A 17,942-nucleotide genomic window follows, 5' to 3' on the forward strand; every position below is an offset into this window, starting at 1 on the left:
GTGCTTTCAGATCCTTGATAGCTTTGAGTTTTAACTTTAGAAAAAGCCACAGAGCAGAACTTTGAATAAGAGTGGAAGAGGGCAATCCAGAGATTTTGAGTAACTGAGTCCCAAGTAGATCATGCTGTTTGAATAACACAGACCCTTTCCAGTGGAAATCAATGAGTTCTGCGGCTCACCTGGTTAGCACCTGACTTGGTAAGTCAGGCTAATAATAATGTTCATTAGCTTTTCACTTTCTGTTAGGAGTTTTGCTTGTTCTCTTTTTTTTTTTTTCCTGTCATCGTGACATTGAGAAATAGAAAGGGTTTGGAAGTGAACTATATCTACACAAAATTGGAATCTGAATTCTTATGTCTCTTATGAAAATTTAGAGTAACTTGAATTGTAAGTGTCCAGTTTCTAGTCACAAGTAATGACATTTAAACCTCTGTAGGAAATGCAATCCCTGTGCTGATGTCACCCTCTGGTTTATGATGTGCCTGCTTTTTGTTTCTGGGCAAGCACTTGAGTGTTTTGCTAGTGAAGTGATGATTTACTAGTGAGAGTCCCTTGCTGGTCGCACCTGCTCTAACTGTCTGCGGTGTGAGTCATTGGGAGAGCCACCCTCGCGCTGCTTCTCACAGTGCTGCTGCCGCTGAGGCTGTTGGGTTTGACGCTGGTCCATCCCGTTCTGCAATGCAAGGTAACAGAGAACTGACCTGAGTTTTTGTTTCCAGGGGTTTGCCAGTTTGGGACAAATAGCTTGTAAATAGAGCATTTTTGTTCTGGTTGGTTAGGAGAACAGAGGGAGGGTTATTAGGATGTTGGTGGTATCTTGTTGCAGTGAAGCTCATGGTCCTCAAACTGCCTGAGCATGCAAAAAGCTTTGGAAAATCTTTCGATCTAGTCAGAGAGCAGGTTGCTGTTGCTTCCTTCAGTGAATGAGTGCGGAGCATCTTCTCTGCAGCAAAAAAAGGGAGCTTTGCTTCATATCTGTGGCTTCAGGGGCTGAAACATCAACTCTTCTTGGTCTTTACCTGAAGGTTGTCATGGGAGGAGCCTCAGTTAAAACTCGGACCTTTTGGTTCCTTTTTATTCTGTAACAAACATGTTTCATGTAGGTTTCCTTGTAAATCTCAGATTTGAATGAGAGAATGAGGTTCTGTAAATGAGCCACAGACCTGGATCAGGGGCTCTCTAATATTGTTACTTATTTTCTGTTCATGTGGGGTTTTTTTCCTGTAAAGGAGCAGTTTTCCTCTCTTTATGAGTTTTTAGGCACAGTCAGCACATGTGCTTTACCGTGCCGCCTGCCAGCAGCAGTGCTCCATGTTGCCCAGACTGAAGTGCTGCCAGCGTGGTGAGCAGCAGCACTAGTTCACAGACAGACACATCCAGCGGGCAGGGGCATAGGTGGTGGAAACTTAATGTGTAGCTGCATGATATAAAGGCATTCATGAATTTTTGTGAGCATTTGTGCCCCTTAAAATAGCTGTTTCCACTTAGTCTTTTGGATGTGGCACCCATTTTCCCTTTCATGGGTACCACCAAAGACTCTTTATCTCAGTGTGGCAGCACAGCATGGCAGAAATTGGAAAGTACTTTGCATCTTGCAAATTTCTTTTTAGTGCTTGCAAAGAGTTATTTCTTAGAGATTTTATGTAAAATACGTGACAATTACAATTGATGGCTTCTATTGTTTAAAGTGTAGAGTACTTAAGAGTAATTTTTAAAGGGGCCAGTGAGAAATGCGTTAGGGAGGCGACTGATTTGAAGATAACCAGCTCTGTATCGTAAAAGTAAATGACACCTGATGACCAGATCACCTAGCAGAGAAATCTGCAGCCACAGGAGAAGGAAACTTGTTTCCCTTCGACGTTGGCAAGGCAGCGGCTAAGAGAAGAGGTGGTCTTCCTCTCCCACCGATGCCCTGTCTGTCCCCACTCGGTACTTTCTTGAACTCTCGAGGGCTCAGCTGTGCTGTCCTTGCAGAGCCCTACCTTTTTTCAGGGGGGGTGCAGCTGGCACACACAGCATCTCCCAGGCAACAGATGATCTTAGTTTTGTTTCAGATCACAGGCAAGCAGTTCTCGGGATGGTAACCTGAGACAAATTGTCATTGCCAGGGTTCAGTCCTTCCCCAGATTTAGAAGCTGCTCACATGCTGCAGGCTACAGAGCTGTGATTGCCTTTGCTTGCAAGGGACACCAGCAGCTGTAAAAAGTACTTTAGAGGGAGACTGTCCTTACTTCTTGTGCAAATAGCCAGCACAGGTGGAGAGGCCCATGGTTAGTGATTGGGATGGTGGGAGAGAGGCTGCTGGGCAAGAGCTTGGGTGGCACACGAGTGTCATTGCAGCGTCTCCCCTGTCACCTTCTGGCTTTCTCTTCGCTCTGCTGATTTTGCATGCAGGTGGAGAGCCCTAAAAGGCACAAAACTTCCAGGGTTACAATGCAGCTTACCTTTCTCAGTCAGTATGTCTGCTTATATGCAAGAAACCAACTACAAATGTTCATGTTTGGGAGACAAAGAATCAAATCGGAAAAGGGAATATTTTGACCAAATTTGGTGAAAAAATTCACTTTGCCCTTTAAGTAATAGGCATGCATTAAATAAAACATGTCTGGTTTATACGTCTTTTCCTGCTACTGTAAGTCAAAGTTGCTTTGTTTATTTAAAAAAAACCTGAAGTTGAGGAGAGCCTTAATCAGCAAAAGAGCTGCCAGGCTTTCTGGAGAAGACAGTTAATAAGGGATTGGGCTCAGACCACGCAGGTTTGCTTTTCAGCATATGAGCACAAAACATGCACACTGTGACTGCATTCGTCCCCTGCAGCCTGTCCGCAAGCTTATGTGCATGCTTGTTCAGAAGCAGCCCCCTGATTACCTTTATGTGCAAGAGAGAGGTATAATCTCATAAGTACCTTTTATTCAGGGACTATAAAACGCTTTGTAAACAATAACTTAAATTATGTATCACCTCAGAAATAAGAATGTCTTCATCCTCAATTTAAAAAACAGCTGCCTCTAAGGGAAAGAAAAGTGAAAACTACAGCATAAGGTTAGAATTGTAAGAGAACTTTAGGGAAATAGGGCGGAATTCCATTATTTTGCAGTGCTATCTGTACTGAGATGCACAGACCCCAAGAGCTAGCAACTAGAACAGTCAGATTATTTTTTCTGCATATAGGCTGTGATGTCTGTTTGAATTGCAAGATTCTTGTGTGCTGAGCAGATCTAAGATGAAGGTAAATTGGCCTCAGTGTGCAGTTAGTCATTTCCTGTCATGCTTTCATGTTTGAATTGTAGTGTACTGGATATGACCTTTATTTCATGGGGCAAAGAGATTTTGAAACACTACTGCTGGAGTCCTGGGTTTGTGTAGTTGGATAAGCAGTTAGGCATTTATATGGCTATGGGCCAACTTTGCTGGGTTACACGGGCATAAATCAATTCAGTCCAAAATTAAACTTTTATTGCTAGATTATAATCCTCACAACATGCTTATTGTTTGGGACTCCCTTTTTCTTTCTGTAATAGCCAGGGCATTATAAAGATCTCACTGGGTCTCTGCACTTGGAAGGTTTAGGACATCCTAGGCTCTGTGCAACAGAGTTCTGTCTTTTGAGTTTGGGGCATGGATGCATTTTCCCGTTTGATCTTTGTGGTCATATGTTTGTTTCTGGAGAATACGGACTTCATGCAGGGGCCCTGTACCTCGTGCAAGATTGTAATTGCAATGATGTGTGGTGTTATGAGGCTGTAGCACACGGAACAAGAAAACATATGGCACAACAGGTAGGTGACATGAAGCACCTTATCTACCAATTCATAGTTTCATGTACATTTATATATACTCTCTTCATGACTTTCTTGAAGAAACCTAATCCAGTTGTGATCCCTTCCCACCAGCTTTTCTTGTCCATCACTTCATAATGACATGGGCAAAGAAGGTTCACAGATAAATTATATCACTTCTAAGCAATGGGCATTTCACAGTCCACATTAGCTTCTGCCTAGACCTGGTGTGAAACCTGGGGCCTGGAGGCCAGCCACTGCCCATTAATTTGTTTTATATGGTTGATGACTATCTTTAGGGTTTGTTTTGTGTTCTTGCATTACTGTTTGTTGCCAGTAGGATGATGGTTAATGTACGGTCTCCTCAATATGTCTGAAAGGCATAAGCACAAGCTTATGAGCAACAAGTTCCTCGTTCTTGCCCGATTTTCAAGTTGAAAGAGGAAAACTAAGGGAATTTCTGGATTTGACATTGGCAGACTCTCATGATGTGATTTGTCAAGCACCCACTAGCTGATGGCATTTTTGCCAGGGCTGTTGAGGCTGAGACATGACAGGCAGATGGGAATTATGTGTGTTCCCATGGTGGGGATGTTGTGTGAGCTGGTGGTGCAGTCCAACACTGGCAGACTCCTTGCAGTGACACTGGAAGTGCTGCTGCTGGGCTGGTGTTATGCCCACTGACTGTCACAAATGAGGAAAGCCTGAAGATTGTGTGCACTCCAATGTTTTTGATGTCACTGTTACTGTAATTGAATGGGAGTGTATCCTTCTCTCTTAAATGAGATGACTAATGTGCTTGAGAGGAGAAGGGAGCAGGAGTTCAGAAAGCAATTGCACACCTGTGCCTTGCTTCTTTTTAAGAATTGATAAGAGCAACCATTTCCCTGGACTGTGACTCCCGCTCCTCTGATCACACCGAAGCTCCTATGATCAGTCGTGCTCCCGAAACTTGGCTCCAGCATCTTTCTTCCTATTATGGTCAACCTGGCCATGTCTGCAGCTGCTGCCCTACAGCCAGTTACGAGCTTCAGTAGCAGACTGGCTTGGTGCGAGCTATTGCTGCCAGCAGGCTCCTGCTTGGTCAGTGTTGCACATGGCAGGAGAAGGTACCTGCGATGTGGAGCTTGGGCCAGGCTGGCGCTCCGTTCTCCCAAGCCTCTTCAGAGACCAGCCAGAATCTCTTCTGGCATGTTTTTAAGCCACAGGTTTCTTAACCGTCTGGTAAAAGGGACTTCATTTGGCTGGGGAGGAGTTTCTGATGTGTTCATATCTTACTCCTCTGTTCTTGGACTTCCTCCTTCAGTTAAGTGGTCTCTTTGAATCATAACAGGTCCAAACTGCCCAAATGGTTTCAATTCCTGATCTGTTGAGTGTACAGAATTTGCTTACTTTGCATAGATTTTCAATAAGATTAACAGCTGATCTCTTGAGCAAACACTGGGTTTTAATGTCAGCAGAATGACATAGGCTGCTTGTTCTGAATGTGTCTTAACAGCTCTGCTGCTGTTAGCTGTGCCCTCGATAAAGGGGAAGGATTTTGTTCAGAACCTGAAATAGTTAATTAACCCTTACAGGTGTTTAGTAATAAATTTTTAACTCTGAAATTGTTCCTTTCTTTCTTTCTGGGCAGTTTTTCATTTTATGGTTGCATAGTAGGGACTCTTAAGCTTCTTACTCTGACCCTGGTAGAATTAACTTTCCTTAAAGAAAATAAGTCTAGAGCAAGGGCTGAATTGTCTGTTGCCTTTCTCCTTGTTAGCCTGCACTCTGCTGTCCCTCTGTTGAGTTTTTGGAATGTGGCTGGACACAGTGAAGATGGGCACCCACAGGAAGCTTGGCGTTTCTCACTGGTGTTGTTCAAATAGATCCTTTCTTTCTCTTCCTCCAAACCATGTATCTTCATGCTCACCGTGTGGATGCTTCAGCTCACAGCTGGATTCAGGGGACCTGCTTGGGTAGGAAGGATGTGGGGAGGAAAGGGACAGAAGGAGCTGAAAACCAAATGCAAAGCAAGGTCTTGGCCACAAGAAATTACAATTTGAATCTCAGATGGGCAAACCCGCCTGGTTTTCCACTGTAGCATGGAAAATTGGATCCCCCTGCAACTGCGGCCTCATTAAAAAGAGATTCTTTAAAGGGTAGAGAAGGAGCAAAAGTCCCAGAGTGCACAAATACTGGCTTAGAACTTTGTCCCATTACCTTGTATGGGGATGCTGCCTTGTGAGAGCCTGACTTGTTAGCAGCAGGTTTTCCTTTCGCATAGGAAAAGTTTTGTTTTAAGTTTCCTTATCTTAGGAGAAAGAATGAGAAATTTAGTACTGGGGGAAAAAGGTCTATGAACTCATTGGTGTTATGAAACCAGAGCAGAGTTTTGGAGTTCCTTAGGACCCTGAACTTCCTGACAGCCCCGGTCCCCACTCTGCAGGCACAACAGCTCACGGCCTCAGGGTGTTGAGATTTCTTGCAGACCCAGCCGTGCCTACTGGAGAGTCTGTAAGCACATCAAGGCCAAAACTATTTCCATGTGCGGATAGCTGACTCTGCGTATGGTCTCTCTAAGGTTTATTGGCCTTCCTGAGAGACCTGGCCAAACGTTTATGGTAATTCAAAAATTTAATTTAAACTTTAAAAAAATCATTGCTGCTTTCCAGATCTTTTGAGTATATCTGGTCTGGCAGAATTCAGCAGGTACTTGGACCAGGTGTCAGTGGTCCTCTTCCTCCCAGAATCAGTGTTGCTGGTGTTACAAGAAAGCATGAAAGTGAGCCTGGCCTCCTGGAGATGGTGCCTCCTGGAGATGTATCCCATCACCTCCTCCTCTGTAGAATAATGCTGATATAGAAAATAAATATTAGCATACATATTGTGGCATGTCACTAATGTATAAAGTGATAAAGGTGCTTCCTGTGTCTCTGCCTGTTGTTTGAGGCAGAGGGCACCTCTTCTTGCACCTGCCAGAGCCAGGCTTTGTCTCTGTGCGCTCTCATTGCACTTGTAACCTCACTCTTTAGCCTCTCCTCTCTGCAGGAGGCTGCTTTTGGGTAGGACTGGGCTCTGTGTATCTGCCCTTAGCAGCACCCTCCTGGAACCCTCTTGCTCCATGCAGGCAGCGCTGCGTGCGAAGGCACCGCTCAGCTTTGGCGTGCCCACACCTCTGCCTGCACTGCCGCAACCTCATGCGGGTCCAGCACAGCGGTGGCGGCCATGCCCTGCACCGCAGCCCTTCGCCGCTGCTCGCCTTGGGGCGGGTGGGATGTCTCGGTCACGACTGCAAACAGCACAGTGCTTCCTGCAGGGCGCCTCTGGGCAGGCTGTGGGCTGACGTCAGGTGAGATTCCCTCGGTTTAAGGGTAAGATCAGACATTTGTGGGACAGTTGTGCTTTTAGCACTTACTTGGTTCTATACGCAGAACTGTCGGGAGGAGTCCATGGGATGTGTTTTTGCTCTTTGCATGGAGGGCACCTCAGAGTTCTCTTCTGAACATTAGGAAACCCTCAATTTGCCATTCTAAGACTGCATTAAAATCGTGCGACAATCTGGGTCTACGTTGTGACTTGTCAGGTGCTTGAACAGTTTCTGCTACTTCTTCCTCTCAAAGTCGTGGGCATTTTCAGGAAGCCGCCCACCTTGCTGAGCAAGGGTGATTTCTAACAGCACTTATTTCATTTGAAATGCAGGGTGTTTCCTTACAACTGTGCCAGCCACTTTGCTAAATCTGTTGCAGAGCCCGGAGCAGTCATGGGCTGCTCTGGGCAGGAGGTCGCTCTGCCCGAGCTGGGGGAAGCGACTGTGGTGCAGCTTGCTCAGCAGAGCTCAGTGTGTGCACGTGCGTAAGCACCGCGTCCCAGCGGTGCAGGTGGGGGCTGCGTGGCCTTACACCCAGCTGATTCATTTGTCTCCTGCCTCCTCCTCTGAGGCCAACTGTAAGAACTGAATTTTCCCTCCATGTTGGAGAAATGACGTTGTGCTGGTGATGGGGGAACTGCCAGGTGAGGTCCGCGGCGAGGACTCTGCTCCTTGCCGTGCCAGAGCCCCCCCGGGGCAGCCCTTCATCCTTGAGATTTCCGAGCTGTCCGTGGGGAGGCTCAGGCTGGAATGCAGCTCGGAGGTGAGATCTGAGGGCAGCAAGTGACTCGGTGGTGCTGCGAGCAGGCGGGTGAAAGCTTGACGCAACGCCGCTCCGAAGGGTGCTCCGAGCAGGCTGGGTCCGGCCGGGTTACCCTGATGAAACACTCGGCACCTTTCTGGCACGCTGCCTCCAGCCTCTCACCCGAAAGCAGGATCTCCTGTAACAGCAGATGGGGGATGTTGTTCTCACTGCGCCAGGTCTACAGCCGTGCCGGTGGGTTTGGGAGCAGAGCAAGAGGGTACAGGCAGAGGTAGCAGCGTGTGGAAGTGCGGAGAGAGCTGCGCAGCACCCCGGGGAGCCAGCCCCCGCACCCCCGGACAGCCTGGGCTGGCCGTGCCAGCCCCTGGCTGGGGCGCACAGTGACCCTGAGCAGATCCGCAGAAGCGGTGTCAGGAATTGTGGACTGAAAACGTTCCCAGCCTAACGGAGGGGCTGGAGCTGCTCCTCAGAGCAAGCAGCTGGTTTCCCTTTTAGGGTCGGTGGCAGGCAGAAACAATTTCACGCAGATTCCAGGACCCATAATGGTTCTGGAAAGCCAACAGGAACAAAAAGCGTTCTTCTCCTCTTCTGACCTTGGAGCGCGTTGAGGACCGTCTTCCAAAGCCTTGTCCCTGGATGGTTTCATCCCTACATGGGGAATGCTCGCCTGTCCCAGAGAGGCTGTGCTTTCTCTTCTGCGTGCCTGTTTAGGTGGGAACTGCAACTGCACAAGGTGTGCTCAGAGCAGACCAGGGAAGATGAGAATAGGCAGGAACCTGACAGACTGTCAAAGGCAGGTCTGTTCCTGTGTCCCGGAAAGATTAAGTGTTTCCCTAGGAATAGCCTTATGGGTTGCTCCAGGATCACTTCGTGGAGCAGCTGGTTGTGACCTGACAACAAACAACAAACTGGTGTGAAGTTACACAGGGTCGTAGGTTCACCACATATGTGGGACCTCTCGCTGAGGGAGTTCATTGTAGCAGGAATCGTCTCAAAAGGCTGGTTAAACTCTTAAGGGATTGCATGCAGCAGAAGCCTGGCCCTGGACAGTCTGTAGTCTCCTTTGCATAATAGGTCCCCAGTTTATGGACACTAAAATTAATGTAATAATCTCCTGGGGCTGTTGCTAAGCCATCTGCTGTGTTGCTGTGGACAATGTCACTGGGGTGGTGTTAGGTGCATGTTACTCTCTAATTAGAAAGTGGACTCTGCTGTGTGTCCTTGACAAATTGCTGACCTTTCTCATACGTGAAGCTATTCTGAGCTCTGTTCCAGACTGATCACATTTGCATCCCGGAGCACTTTAAATGTTGTTTGTGAGAGGAGCTCTTGTTCCCAAGGCTGTTTGTTCATGGGCACAGGAGAGGAACTGAACTTCCTTTCCTCCATGAGCACAACTATATCTGTCAACGGGAAAGGGTAGGCAGCTGGCAGGCATATATCTGTTGTTTATTTTTGCCCTCAGACAGCTAGCGTGACAGCTGAGAGAATACCCTACATCCAGCTCCACCGTCCCCCACATACAAGGGACCTGCTTCAGTAGACCTTGTCCCTCAGGGACCACAGCCATCTGGTAATGGGCAAGCAAACATTTTGCAACTGGAATCCCGTCATTTTAGGGCAACACCTTGGTTAGCATTTGAGGGTGTTACTTACATCAGCCTAGCACACAGCTAATGTTTACAGGGTGGTGCGGACTGCAGAGTATGAGCGCATGCTAATTAGCACGCATGGTGACTGCCTATATTGTGCCTTCTAAATCTGAGCCTCAATTAAAGTGGTTTTTTTAATGCATTTTAAAACTCCACCTCTTTTCATCATGAATGCAGACAATTTCCAGGTTCCTCATTACAATCACAGTAAAAATTGTGGGCTTTTGTGCTATTTCTTTTACTCTATTTCTTTTGTCCCACCTTCCTCTTCTCCATGAAGTTGGTCTCTGGCAGTGCCATGTCCTCAGGGGTGAAGATGCAGAATTTGCTTTGGCGTTGCATAGGGCTTTGACACCCCTGCCCAGCACTGCATGTGAGACCGGAACAAAGAGAGCAAACAGCTTATCTAATACAAATAACCCTGAGCAAACTTCCTGGGCCTGTTCTTTCTTCTGTGGAAAAGGCAGTGCAGAGTCTGATCCTGTACGGTCTCGTAGCAGTCTCGGCCACGTGACGCTCTTGGGACGTGCTCTGCTGGCAGTCCGTGCATCTGCCAGCCCGCTCGGACCCTGCAGCCTGGAGAGCAGGAGGTTGGCTCACACAGCGTGCTACAGACCTAGGTAGACTTTGGGGAGAAACTGCTCAAAGTGGAGGCAAGCACGGCAAGCTGCTTTAGGGTCTTCCTCAGTATATTGTCTTCAGAGGGTTTACATGGTTTTCACTTCCTCTTCTGCGGTTGCTCTGTGTTGCACACCCTGCGATGAAAGCAGCGCTGCAGGGCACCCACCGGCGCTGCCTGCGGTCAGCGGAGAGCTTCAGCCCGCAGAAGGCTCGCTGGGGGTCCTGGTGGGCTCAGGAGTGCCAGCTGCCCTCAGTGGTGGAGGAGAGGAGGACTGGCACTGCCAGGGGCCTGGGTGACAAACAGCATTTGGGATTGAAATGTTCCTGACCTGTGACCTTTTTTTTTTTTAATCCCTGTGTTGATCATGGTGATAGCTCAGCTGCCCCAGGGGAGCAGGGGTCCCCGAGCAGAGCCCTGAGCACTTGCTGTACTTGCTGTAGCTCTCCTGTGGTTTGCTGGCTGGCACTGGGTCCCAAGGGTGCTTGTGGGGCCGGGGGACGGCGCGTGCTTGGGGCAGCAGCACCCGCCTCATCATGGTGGTTTGTGGTTCAGGGGTGCGAGAGCCCCAGCAGTCCTTGGCGGGTTTATCCTGCCCACCTCCTACCCCTGCAGCACAGGGAAATGCTGTCCCTTGTTTTGAGTTTGGGGACCAGGGCTCCTGGAGGGACAGCGTCAGTGCAACAGTGCTCAGGAGGCTGAGTCCACGTCACCGGTAAAACCCAAGGCTTCTCCATTCAAGTTGGTTTTCCTTCCCTCGCATTTTCTGCTGTCCTCTGACCTGGTATTGCAGGACCACAGAGATAAAGCGCAGCCCATTGAGCAAGCGTGGCAGCTCCCCGCTCTGGCGGTACCATGGCTCCCAGGGTAGGAGTGCTCATTAGCGGCCCTTTTATTACAGACACACCTTGGAAAGTTACCTTCAACAGCGCTGGGAGGAGGAGGGTAATTAATTTGATTTTCATTCTTTGCCAGAGAGAAGGGTCCCCTGTGGCTTCAGGGAGCGAAGGCAAGTGAGGCGGCAGAGGAGGAGCAGTGAGTGAGAAGCAGCCAGGAGCCATGCGGGGTGCTGGGGGGTGCGGAGCTGCTGCCCGCAGCAGGCAGGGTGAGCACCCACCTCATGGGGTGCCCCAGCGGGAGGGGGTGCCGGGGGGCCAGCCCAGGCTGGGGGCACAGCTGGGGCAGCAGCTCCAGTTCGGCACCCTGGCACCCATCCAGCTCCCCTGTGCAAACCACCCCGAGCTGCCCCGTCTCCGGTAACAGACTGGAAATTGCCTGGCCTGGGCCACCTCGTTCCATGGGCAGCGAGTCTGGGGCTGCCACTTGGGGCTCTTGAGGACGGGCTCGGTGGAGCGGTGGCCCCAAGCCCGCAGCCGCTCGCAGGGGCATGCTGTGGAGCTGCTCCCGCAGCCGCAGCCACGCGCAGCAGCCTGCCACGCTGGAGGGCACGGAGCGGTCAGCGGAGCAGGCAACGGCCGGGGCAGCAGCTGGGCAACGAGAGCGTCTGAAAAGGGACTTTGTTCCCTTTCTGTTGGTCACGTAGCCATGTGGGAACACTAGATTTATTCACCCGCAGTCCTATCGGCACATACCAGGCTTGACAACAGCTGGGAGCTGTGTGGCTTGACCAAGAATAGCCCTGGGGAGCTTACTGCCGTGAGTCAGAGCTGTCTGGATCGGCTCCTGCCCTGGAGGCTGCCACTGCAGCCGGGGAGCCCATGAGGAGGGAGGTGCAGGGGCTGGCGGTGAGCTCCCTGCCCCATTAAATGCTAAAGTGTAGATTGAGCCAGAATAGCTCATTCTGAAGTGGGTGGGTTCATGAAGAAAACTGCAGTGTGCGGCACTCTGCAGCTGACTGCTCAGATGTAATTCCATGGGCTTGTCTACACTTGATAGCAACCTGTATTACAGAAGGGTGTGATTTTGCAAGTGGAAAACTCCATATTTAGGAATAACCATGTTAAACCAAACGGAAGATACTCTTGTTCTGGAGTTAGTGCTCCAAAGAAATCAAAATACTTCCACAAACGTCTTTCTTGTCTGAGAGGGAGACGAGGGGCAACGAGAGGTGTCTGATCTCCTGTGTGCAGAACCCCAACACCTCTATGGCTTGTAAAACACCCACCCTCCCCAACACTTTCTCCCTGAAGAGTGTTTGTAGTTGGAGCAACATGTGCAAAATGGTTTGCTGGGATGTGGCTTGATAGCTGGGCACAGCGTGAGGTGCCTGATTTCTGCTTCCCTGTGGAGCAGCTGCTTTAACATTCTGGAGAAGGTCCAGAATTTGAAATGCTGACAGCCCCATCAGGCAGAGCATCAGCTCACAGGCTGTCAGGAGGAATCTTGCTGTTGGTCCAGGGCCATGCCGGTGGCTGAGCGTGGGTCTCTGAAGGGCTGCTTGGTAGACAGATCAGCCTCAAGGTGGCTGGCTCTCTGATGTGACAGCAGATGTGCACCCACGCAGTGTGTGCATGGTCCTGTTTTCAGTGCCAAATCAAAACTTTTCATGCAAAAAAATTGTCTCTTTTGGTCGTCATTTACACTTTGCTTCCCAGCAAGGAGGCAGACAGTGAGAAGCTCAACTGCACGCTTACATGTCTAGGTTTCTCTCAGTGGTGCCTAAGAGCTCCAGCTGTTGAACTTGAGTATAAACCTGAAGCAAGGTTCATCCCAGGCCCTGAATATGTGCAGGCTTTTCTGGAAGTGTGTACAGCTACAGAGCAGATACAGTAGCTCAGGTCTGTGTCCTGTCCTGATAGCGGCTGTTGTTGGCTCAGTGCAGGATTCGTGGTCCTTGCCCTTCGGACATGGCAGGGCTGTGCAGGGACATCTCAGGCAGTGTAAGCTGATACTGACCCAGCATCTCCGCTGATCTCTTAGCAGGTGAAGGAGGCCCCCAGACTGGCACCATGACAGAGTGCTTTGACTGCGACAACTGCAAGGAGTCCTTGTATGGACGCAAGTACATCCAGATGGACAATGGCCCGTACTGCATCCCCTGCTACGATGCCCACTTTGCCAACACCTGTGACGAATGCAAAGAGCTGATCGGCCACGACTGCAGAGTGAGTATGGGACCCCACAGCTGGGCAGGGCAGTTCCCTGAGGCCATCAGTCCCCTCCTCATCTCGGCTGTCCTCCCCAGGAGCTGTACTACGAGGATCGCCATTACCACGAGCACTGCTTTCGTTGCTTCCGCTGTGACCGTTCTCTGGCCGACGAGCCATTCACCTGCCAAGGCGAGGAGCTGCTGTGCAATGACTGCTACTGCAGCGAGTTCTCCTCCAAATGCGTTGCCTGCGAGAAGACAGTCATGCCAGGTAGGAGCGGGCAGACTTGAGTACTGCAGTTGGCTCCTGATCCCAGCAGCATCAGCTGGGGCTGCAGGGTCCAACACTAGGGCAGCAAGGAAGAGAGCTGAATTTCTCCTCTCCTGTCCCACTGTCACTGCATAGAGTGGGCCGGGCACTTAGCTTGCCTGGCGAGAGGGCAGGATCCTGAGCTGTGTGATCACCACAGCTGCCCTGTCTGTCTGTTCCCCTTTTTCATGGGGAAGCGAGCTGGGGAGGAGATAACAAAGGGTTTCCTGGGCATTTTCTGATGTGTGCTGACGAGAAGAGAAGGAATGACTGAAGGTGTGTGAGCGTCTCTGGAGACGGCCTCAGGCAAAGGAGTGTCCTTGCTTGGCCATTCTGGCACCATCTTCAGATGTAGGTTACAACAGGCGTCCCTGCCACAGCCTGCGTGCCAGTGCTGGGGGCATGTTCCCGCAGCCCTTCCCTTGCGGCTGTGGGGTGGGCCTGGGGCTTCCTGTTCCCAGCTGCCTGTGGTCCTGCGCTGCTGGGAGAGGGCAGGCACAGAGCCAGGTGTGCAGGACTGCAGTGTATCCTGCATAGCCTCCTATGTCCCCTATGTGTGCATGTGCTGCTCCCTCCTGTCACTGTGAACGGCTCTCTCTGCAGGATCCCGTAAGCTAGAGTACAACGGACAAACCTGGCATGAACATTGCTTCATATGCAGCAGCTGCCAGCAGCCCATCGGGTCACGATCCTTCATCCCAGACAAGAAGGATTATTACTGTGTCCCCTGTTATGAGAGCAAGTTCGCTCCTCGCTGCACTCGTTGCAAAAAGGTATGTCTGGCCTGACAGCCCAAAGCCCCCGAGTTCTCTGATCCAGGGGCACATCCCCCACCCCTGTCTCAGCCCCACCAGGAAAGGGTTCAGGTGCCAGCACCCTGGCTAGCTGCTGGTTCTGCACTGCGGCCCGTTTCCCCACGCCCGCGTGTCACCAGTGTGCGCTCTCTTCCTGCAGACCCTGACCAAGGGAGGAGTGACTTACCGGGATGAGCCGTGGCACAAGGAGTGTTTCGTCTGCACAGGCTGCAAGACCCCCTTGGCTGGCCAGCAGTTCACCTCCCAGGATGACAACCCGTACTGCATCAAGTGCTTTGGGAACCTCTATGCCAAGAAGTGCAGTGCCTGCACAAAGCCCATCACAGGTGAGCAGAACGGCCCTGGTTACAGGGCGCTTCTGCAGAGCAGGGCATGACCTACCTGCCCTGTTTCCAGACATGCGGTGACTTCTCTGGGTGAAGCTGCCCTCTCGAGTGCACGTGTGACCCAGGCCCATACGATGCTCATACACGTCTCCACCACCATGCAGGCTTGCTCAAGTGTCTCCAGGCACTTCAGGCCTCCCGAGGACAAATGCTGGGGAGTGCACGGTGTCCTCAGGCATGTCCCCCCCAGAAACAACTGCAGCCGCTTTCCGAGGAGCCCCATGAGAGAGGATCTCTTTGTTGCAGTGGTCCTAGGGCTGCTTGTGTCCCTTTATCTGCATCTTTCAAAGCAGTGAACTGTGCCCTTTGGGAGGAATTCCCTCTGCCCAGGGGTAAAGGCTCCCAAAATGACCCCTCACAGCGTGATCTTGTGTCTCTAGCTTGCCTTGTTTGAGGCTGGTTGCCACGTCCTGTGGAAAGATTGCTCACAGACAGGGAAAGCCAGAGACTTCCAGCCATAGCTGGAGCAGGAACTGCTGCAGGGGGGTCTGGACCTGTCGCACCTGCCTAAGACAGGGGAAGCAGGGAGTCGTCTTCTGCAGAAACCCCTGAGAGGGTCTGGCCTCCTTCCTGTCCTCCCCCACTTGACCTTTCCCTTTGCAGCTCGTGTCTCGTGCTGCTGGGAAGGCAGGCAAAGCCATGAATCAGCTGGTGACTCAAAGGATGACTCTGGCTGAGGACAGGGCAGCTCCCGGGCACCCTGCTTCCCGTCTGGTCCTTATCAGTTTGTCACAGTCCCGGGGAGAAGGGGGTCACAGCCCACAAGTCCACCCACTGCCGGCAGAGGAAGGAAGCTGCCCGGGGAGCCTCTGCAGGAGCCCAGGTCTGGGCTTGGTGGCAGGAGGGAGCTTCCCAGGATTTCACGAGCACTGTCCTTGGAAGGAGCTGCTCCAGGCAGTGCTGCCAGGAGCTCCTGACAGCCCCTCGTTTGCTGCGGTGGTGCAGCTCTGCTCCCTGCTTCTCTCTGGGGAGAAAATGGTGATTCTGGTCTGAGGATCTCAACCCTGCAAAATCTGGTGTGAAATCGTTTTGGTCCTCTTCCTCCGCCAAGAGTGGAGATTTGTATTTCACGTGTATTTGGTACTGGGGGGTGTTTGGGTGCCACAGTGCAGCACTGCGTGTGAAGACCTGACTCGGAGATGAACAGGCCGACTCGGTCTGTGCAGGACGTTCATCCCAGTTTCCCCAGGGGTTCTAATACTGCACTCTGTCCCTTCCGTAGGCTTTGGCGGTGGTAAATATGTCTCCTTTGAGGACCGTCACTGGCACCATAATTGCTTTAACTGTGCCCGCTGCAACACCTCGCTGGTTGGGAAAGGCTTCATCCCTGACAACGATGAGATCCTGTGCCGCGACTGCAGCAGCGACCTATGAGCCTCCGAGGACACCGTGGGGCAGGGGCATTCTCTATTCTTCAGGGCCTTTGTGCCAGATACCCCAACAACATTTCAGGGGCAGGGCACAAGGCACAGGAGATGGGGGCTGACCCCAAACCATGGTGTGTTCAGGGGGTTCCTGTGCCTCTCCCTGAAGGCTAGAGTACGCTACGCTATGGCTCTGTGCAGAGTCAAAGCTAAATAAAGTTGAAAAAGGAGCTTCAAGGCCCCCCATTATTTACTCTTTCCTTTTGCTTCTTGTCTGACCAGGCACGAGCTGAGCCCAGGGCCCCAGCTGAGCAAAGGGCAGCAGCAGCAGCTTCAGCGTTGGGCTGCTGGATCTGCACGCTGGCAGCATGTATTTGCTCCCCCTGGCACAGTGCTGACTTTCCTCTTTTCCCCATGTGCTTCCCTTGCTCTGTGTGATACAAGGCAGCAGCTCCTGGTCCATGCGGCTTGGCCGTGCTGGCCTGTGTAGCGGATGGCTTTGCAGCACAGCCTTTCCGTACGTGTGGCTGGCCTGCAGCAACCCGGGCATGAAGGGCGTGCTCTGCCCCGTTTGGGAGGTTTGGGGACACCAGGCTGGAGTGTGGCCCGCAGAAAAGCACGTGTCCTGCCAGATGGGATCCACCTCTGGATTTCTGTAGCCACCTCACCGTTTGCGGGCCAGACCCTTTGCTCTGCACACCTCTGTGGAGATGCTGTCAGTCACTCAGAGGTGGATGAGGAGCTCAAATTGCTCACAGGTACGGGGCGTTCTGCTCCCACCACCTCCCTGCCCCCTTCCCATCCATCTGTGGCATGATCTCCCACGGCTGCCTCTGCAGTGTCTGAGCTGGAGATGGTGGGTCTTGGCCCGCTGGTGGTCCCCCCCCGAGACGTGCCTGGCTGAGCCCCGGAGAAGGGTGTGCTGAAGGCTGGGAGCACCTGCTCCATCCCTCTCATGGGGGGCCGTGGGATGGGGACTGCCTTATGGAGCCCGGCCAACAGCGGCACAGCTAACACTGAAGACCTTCTGTTTGTTTGGGGAGGAGACCATTGCCCACAGGCTGTGGCTGCACTTGCTGGCTGGTGGGAGCGCTGGAGGGGAGGGTCTGTGGGAGCGCAGGGCTCCAGCACGGAGGTCGGGGTGTCCACAGCCTGCTCCTGCCAGGGCTGAGCGTGTCCCCCCGGGGTGGGCAGAGAGCGGCAGCTCCCCCAGCCACGCTCATCCCTCGCTGTGTCCCAAATGAGAAGCAAAGCAAAGGTGGCACCTGGGCTGCCCTGAGGAGGGGCTTTGCATCTCCCAAGTCCCTGCGTTGACCCTAACTGTGCAAAATAGGACATCCTGAGCCATTCCAGACGTGCACGAGGGCTTGAGCCATCCTTGCCCAATGGCTGAGCTGGCCCTGGGCCCCACTAAGGCCCCTCTGCAGTGGGATGCTCATGCCTGCCTTGTCTCTACATCCCTTTTGCTTCTGTCTTGCTGGGGCACTTAGCTGACCCTGCTTTCTTGCTTAGCCATGTGCTTTTCTGAAAGCATCTTCTTGTGGTTTTTTTTTTCCTTTTGTATTCTTTTGTCATGAATATCTGTCATTTTGTAACCAACTGCAGGATGAAGGGGCTAGCCCCCCTCCACCCCCAGGCTTCACTTAGGAACAGAAAATGTTATGCATGTTGAAGTGTTATTAACTCTGTATTCACATCCTTGTTGAACCCTTGTTTGAAAGCTTTGATGCAGGCAAATCAGAGTTTGTGTGTTTGCTATTTTGAGGAGCTTGGAGCAGTCTCTAGAAGGAAGTGTCCTAAACCTCAGCCTCCTGTGTATTTCCTACAGCTTTATATAATAAACCGTTTTAGTGATG

At 51.6% G+C, this 17,942-nt stretch overlaps 1 protein-coding gene across 5 annotated transcripts in view; it reads left to right on the forward strand.

Moving 5' to 3' along the window:
* The window catches only part of FHL3 (four and a half LIM domains 3), a 31,474-nt gene extending 13,532 nt beyond the window's left edge, over positions 1 to 17,942 (forward strand). For 2 of the 5 annotated variants that reach the window (XM_075047190.1, XM_075047189.1), the window contains exons 2-6: positions 13,046 to 13,227; positions 13,308 to 13,482; positions 14,125 to 14,294; positions 14,476 to 14,662; positions 15,945 to 17,942. In XM_075047190.1, coding sequence (XP_074903291.1) covers positions 13,072 to 13,227; positions 13,308 to 13,482; positions 14,125 to 14,294; positions 14,476 to 14,662; positions 15,945 to 16,096 — 840 coding nt within the window. In that variant the 5' untranslated portion in view covers positions 13,046 to 13,071 and the 3' untranslated portion in view covers positions 16,097 to 17,942. Of the gene's footprint in view, positions 1 to 483; positions 686 to 13,042; positions 13,228 to 13,307; positions 13,483 to 14,124; positions 14,295 to 14,475; positions 14,663 to 15,944 lie in introns of those variants that run through there. The other 3 variants (XM_075047187.1, XM_075047188.1, XM_075047191.1) reach the window with 3 other exon arrangements.

Source organism: Buteo buteo, chromosome 16 (genome assembly GCF_964188355.1).
Source record: "Buteo buteo chromosome 16, bButBut1.hap1.1, whole genome shotgun sequence".
NCBI lineage: Eukaryota > Metazoa > Chordata > Aves > Accipitriformes > Accipitridae > Buteo > Buteo buteo.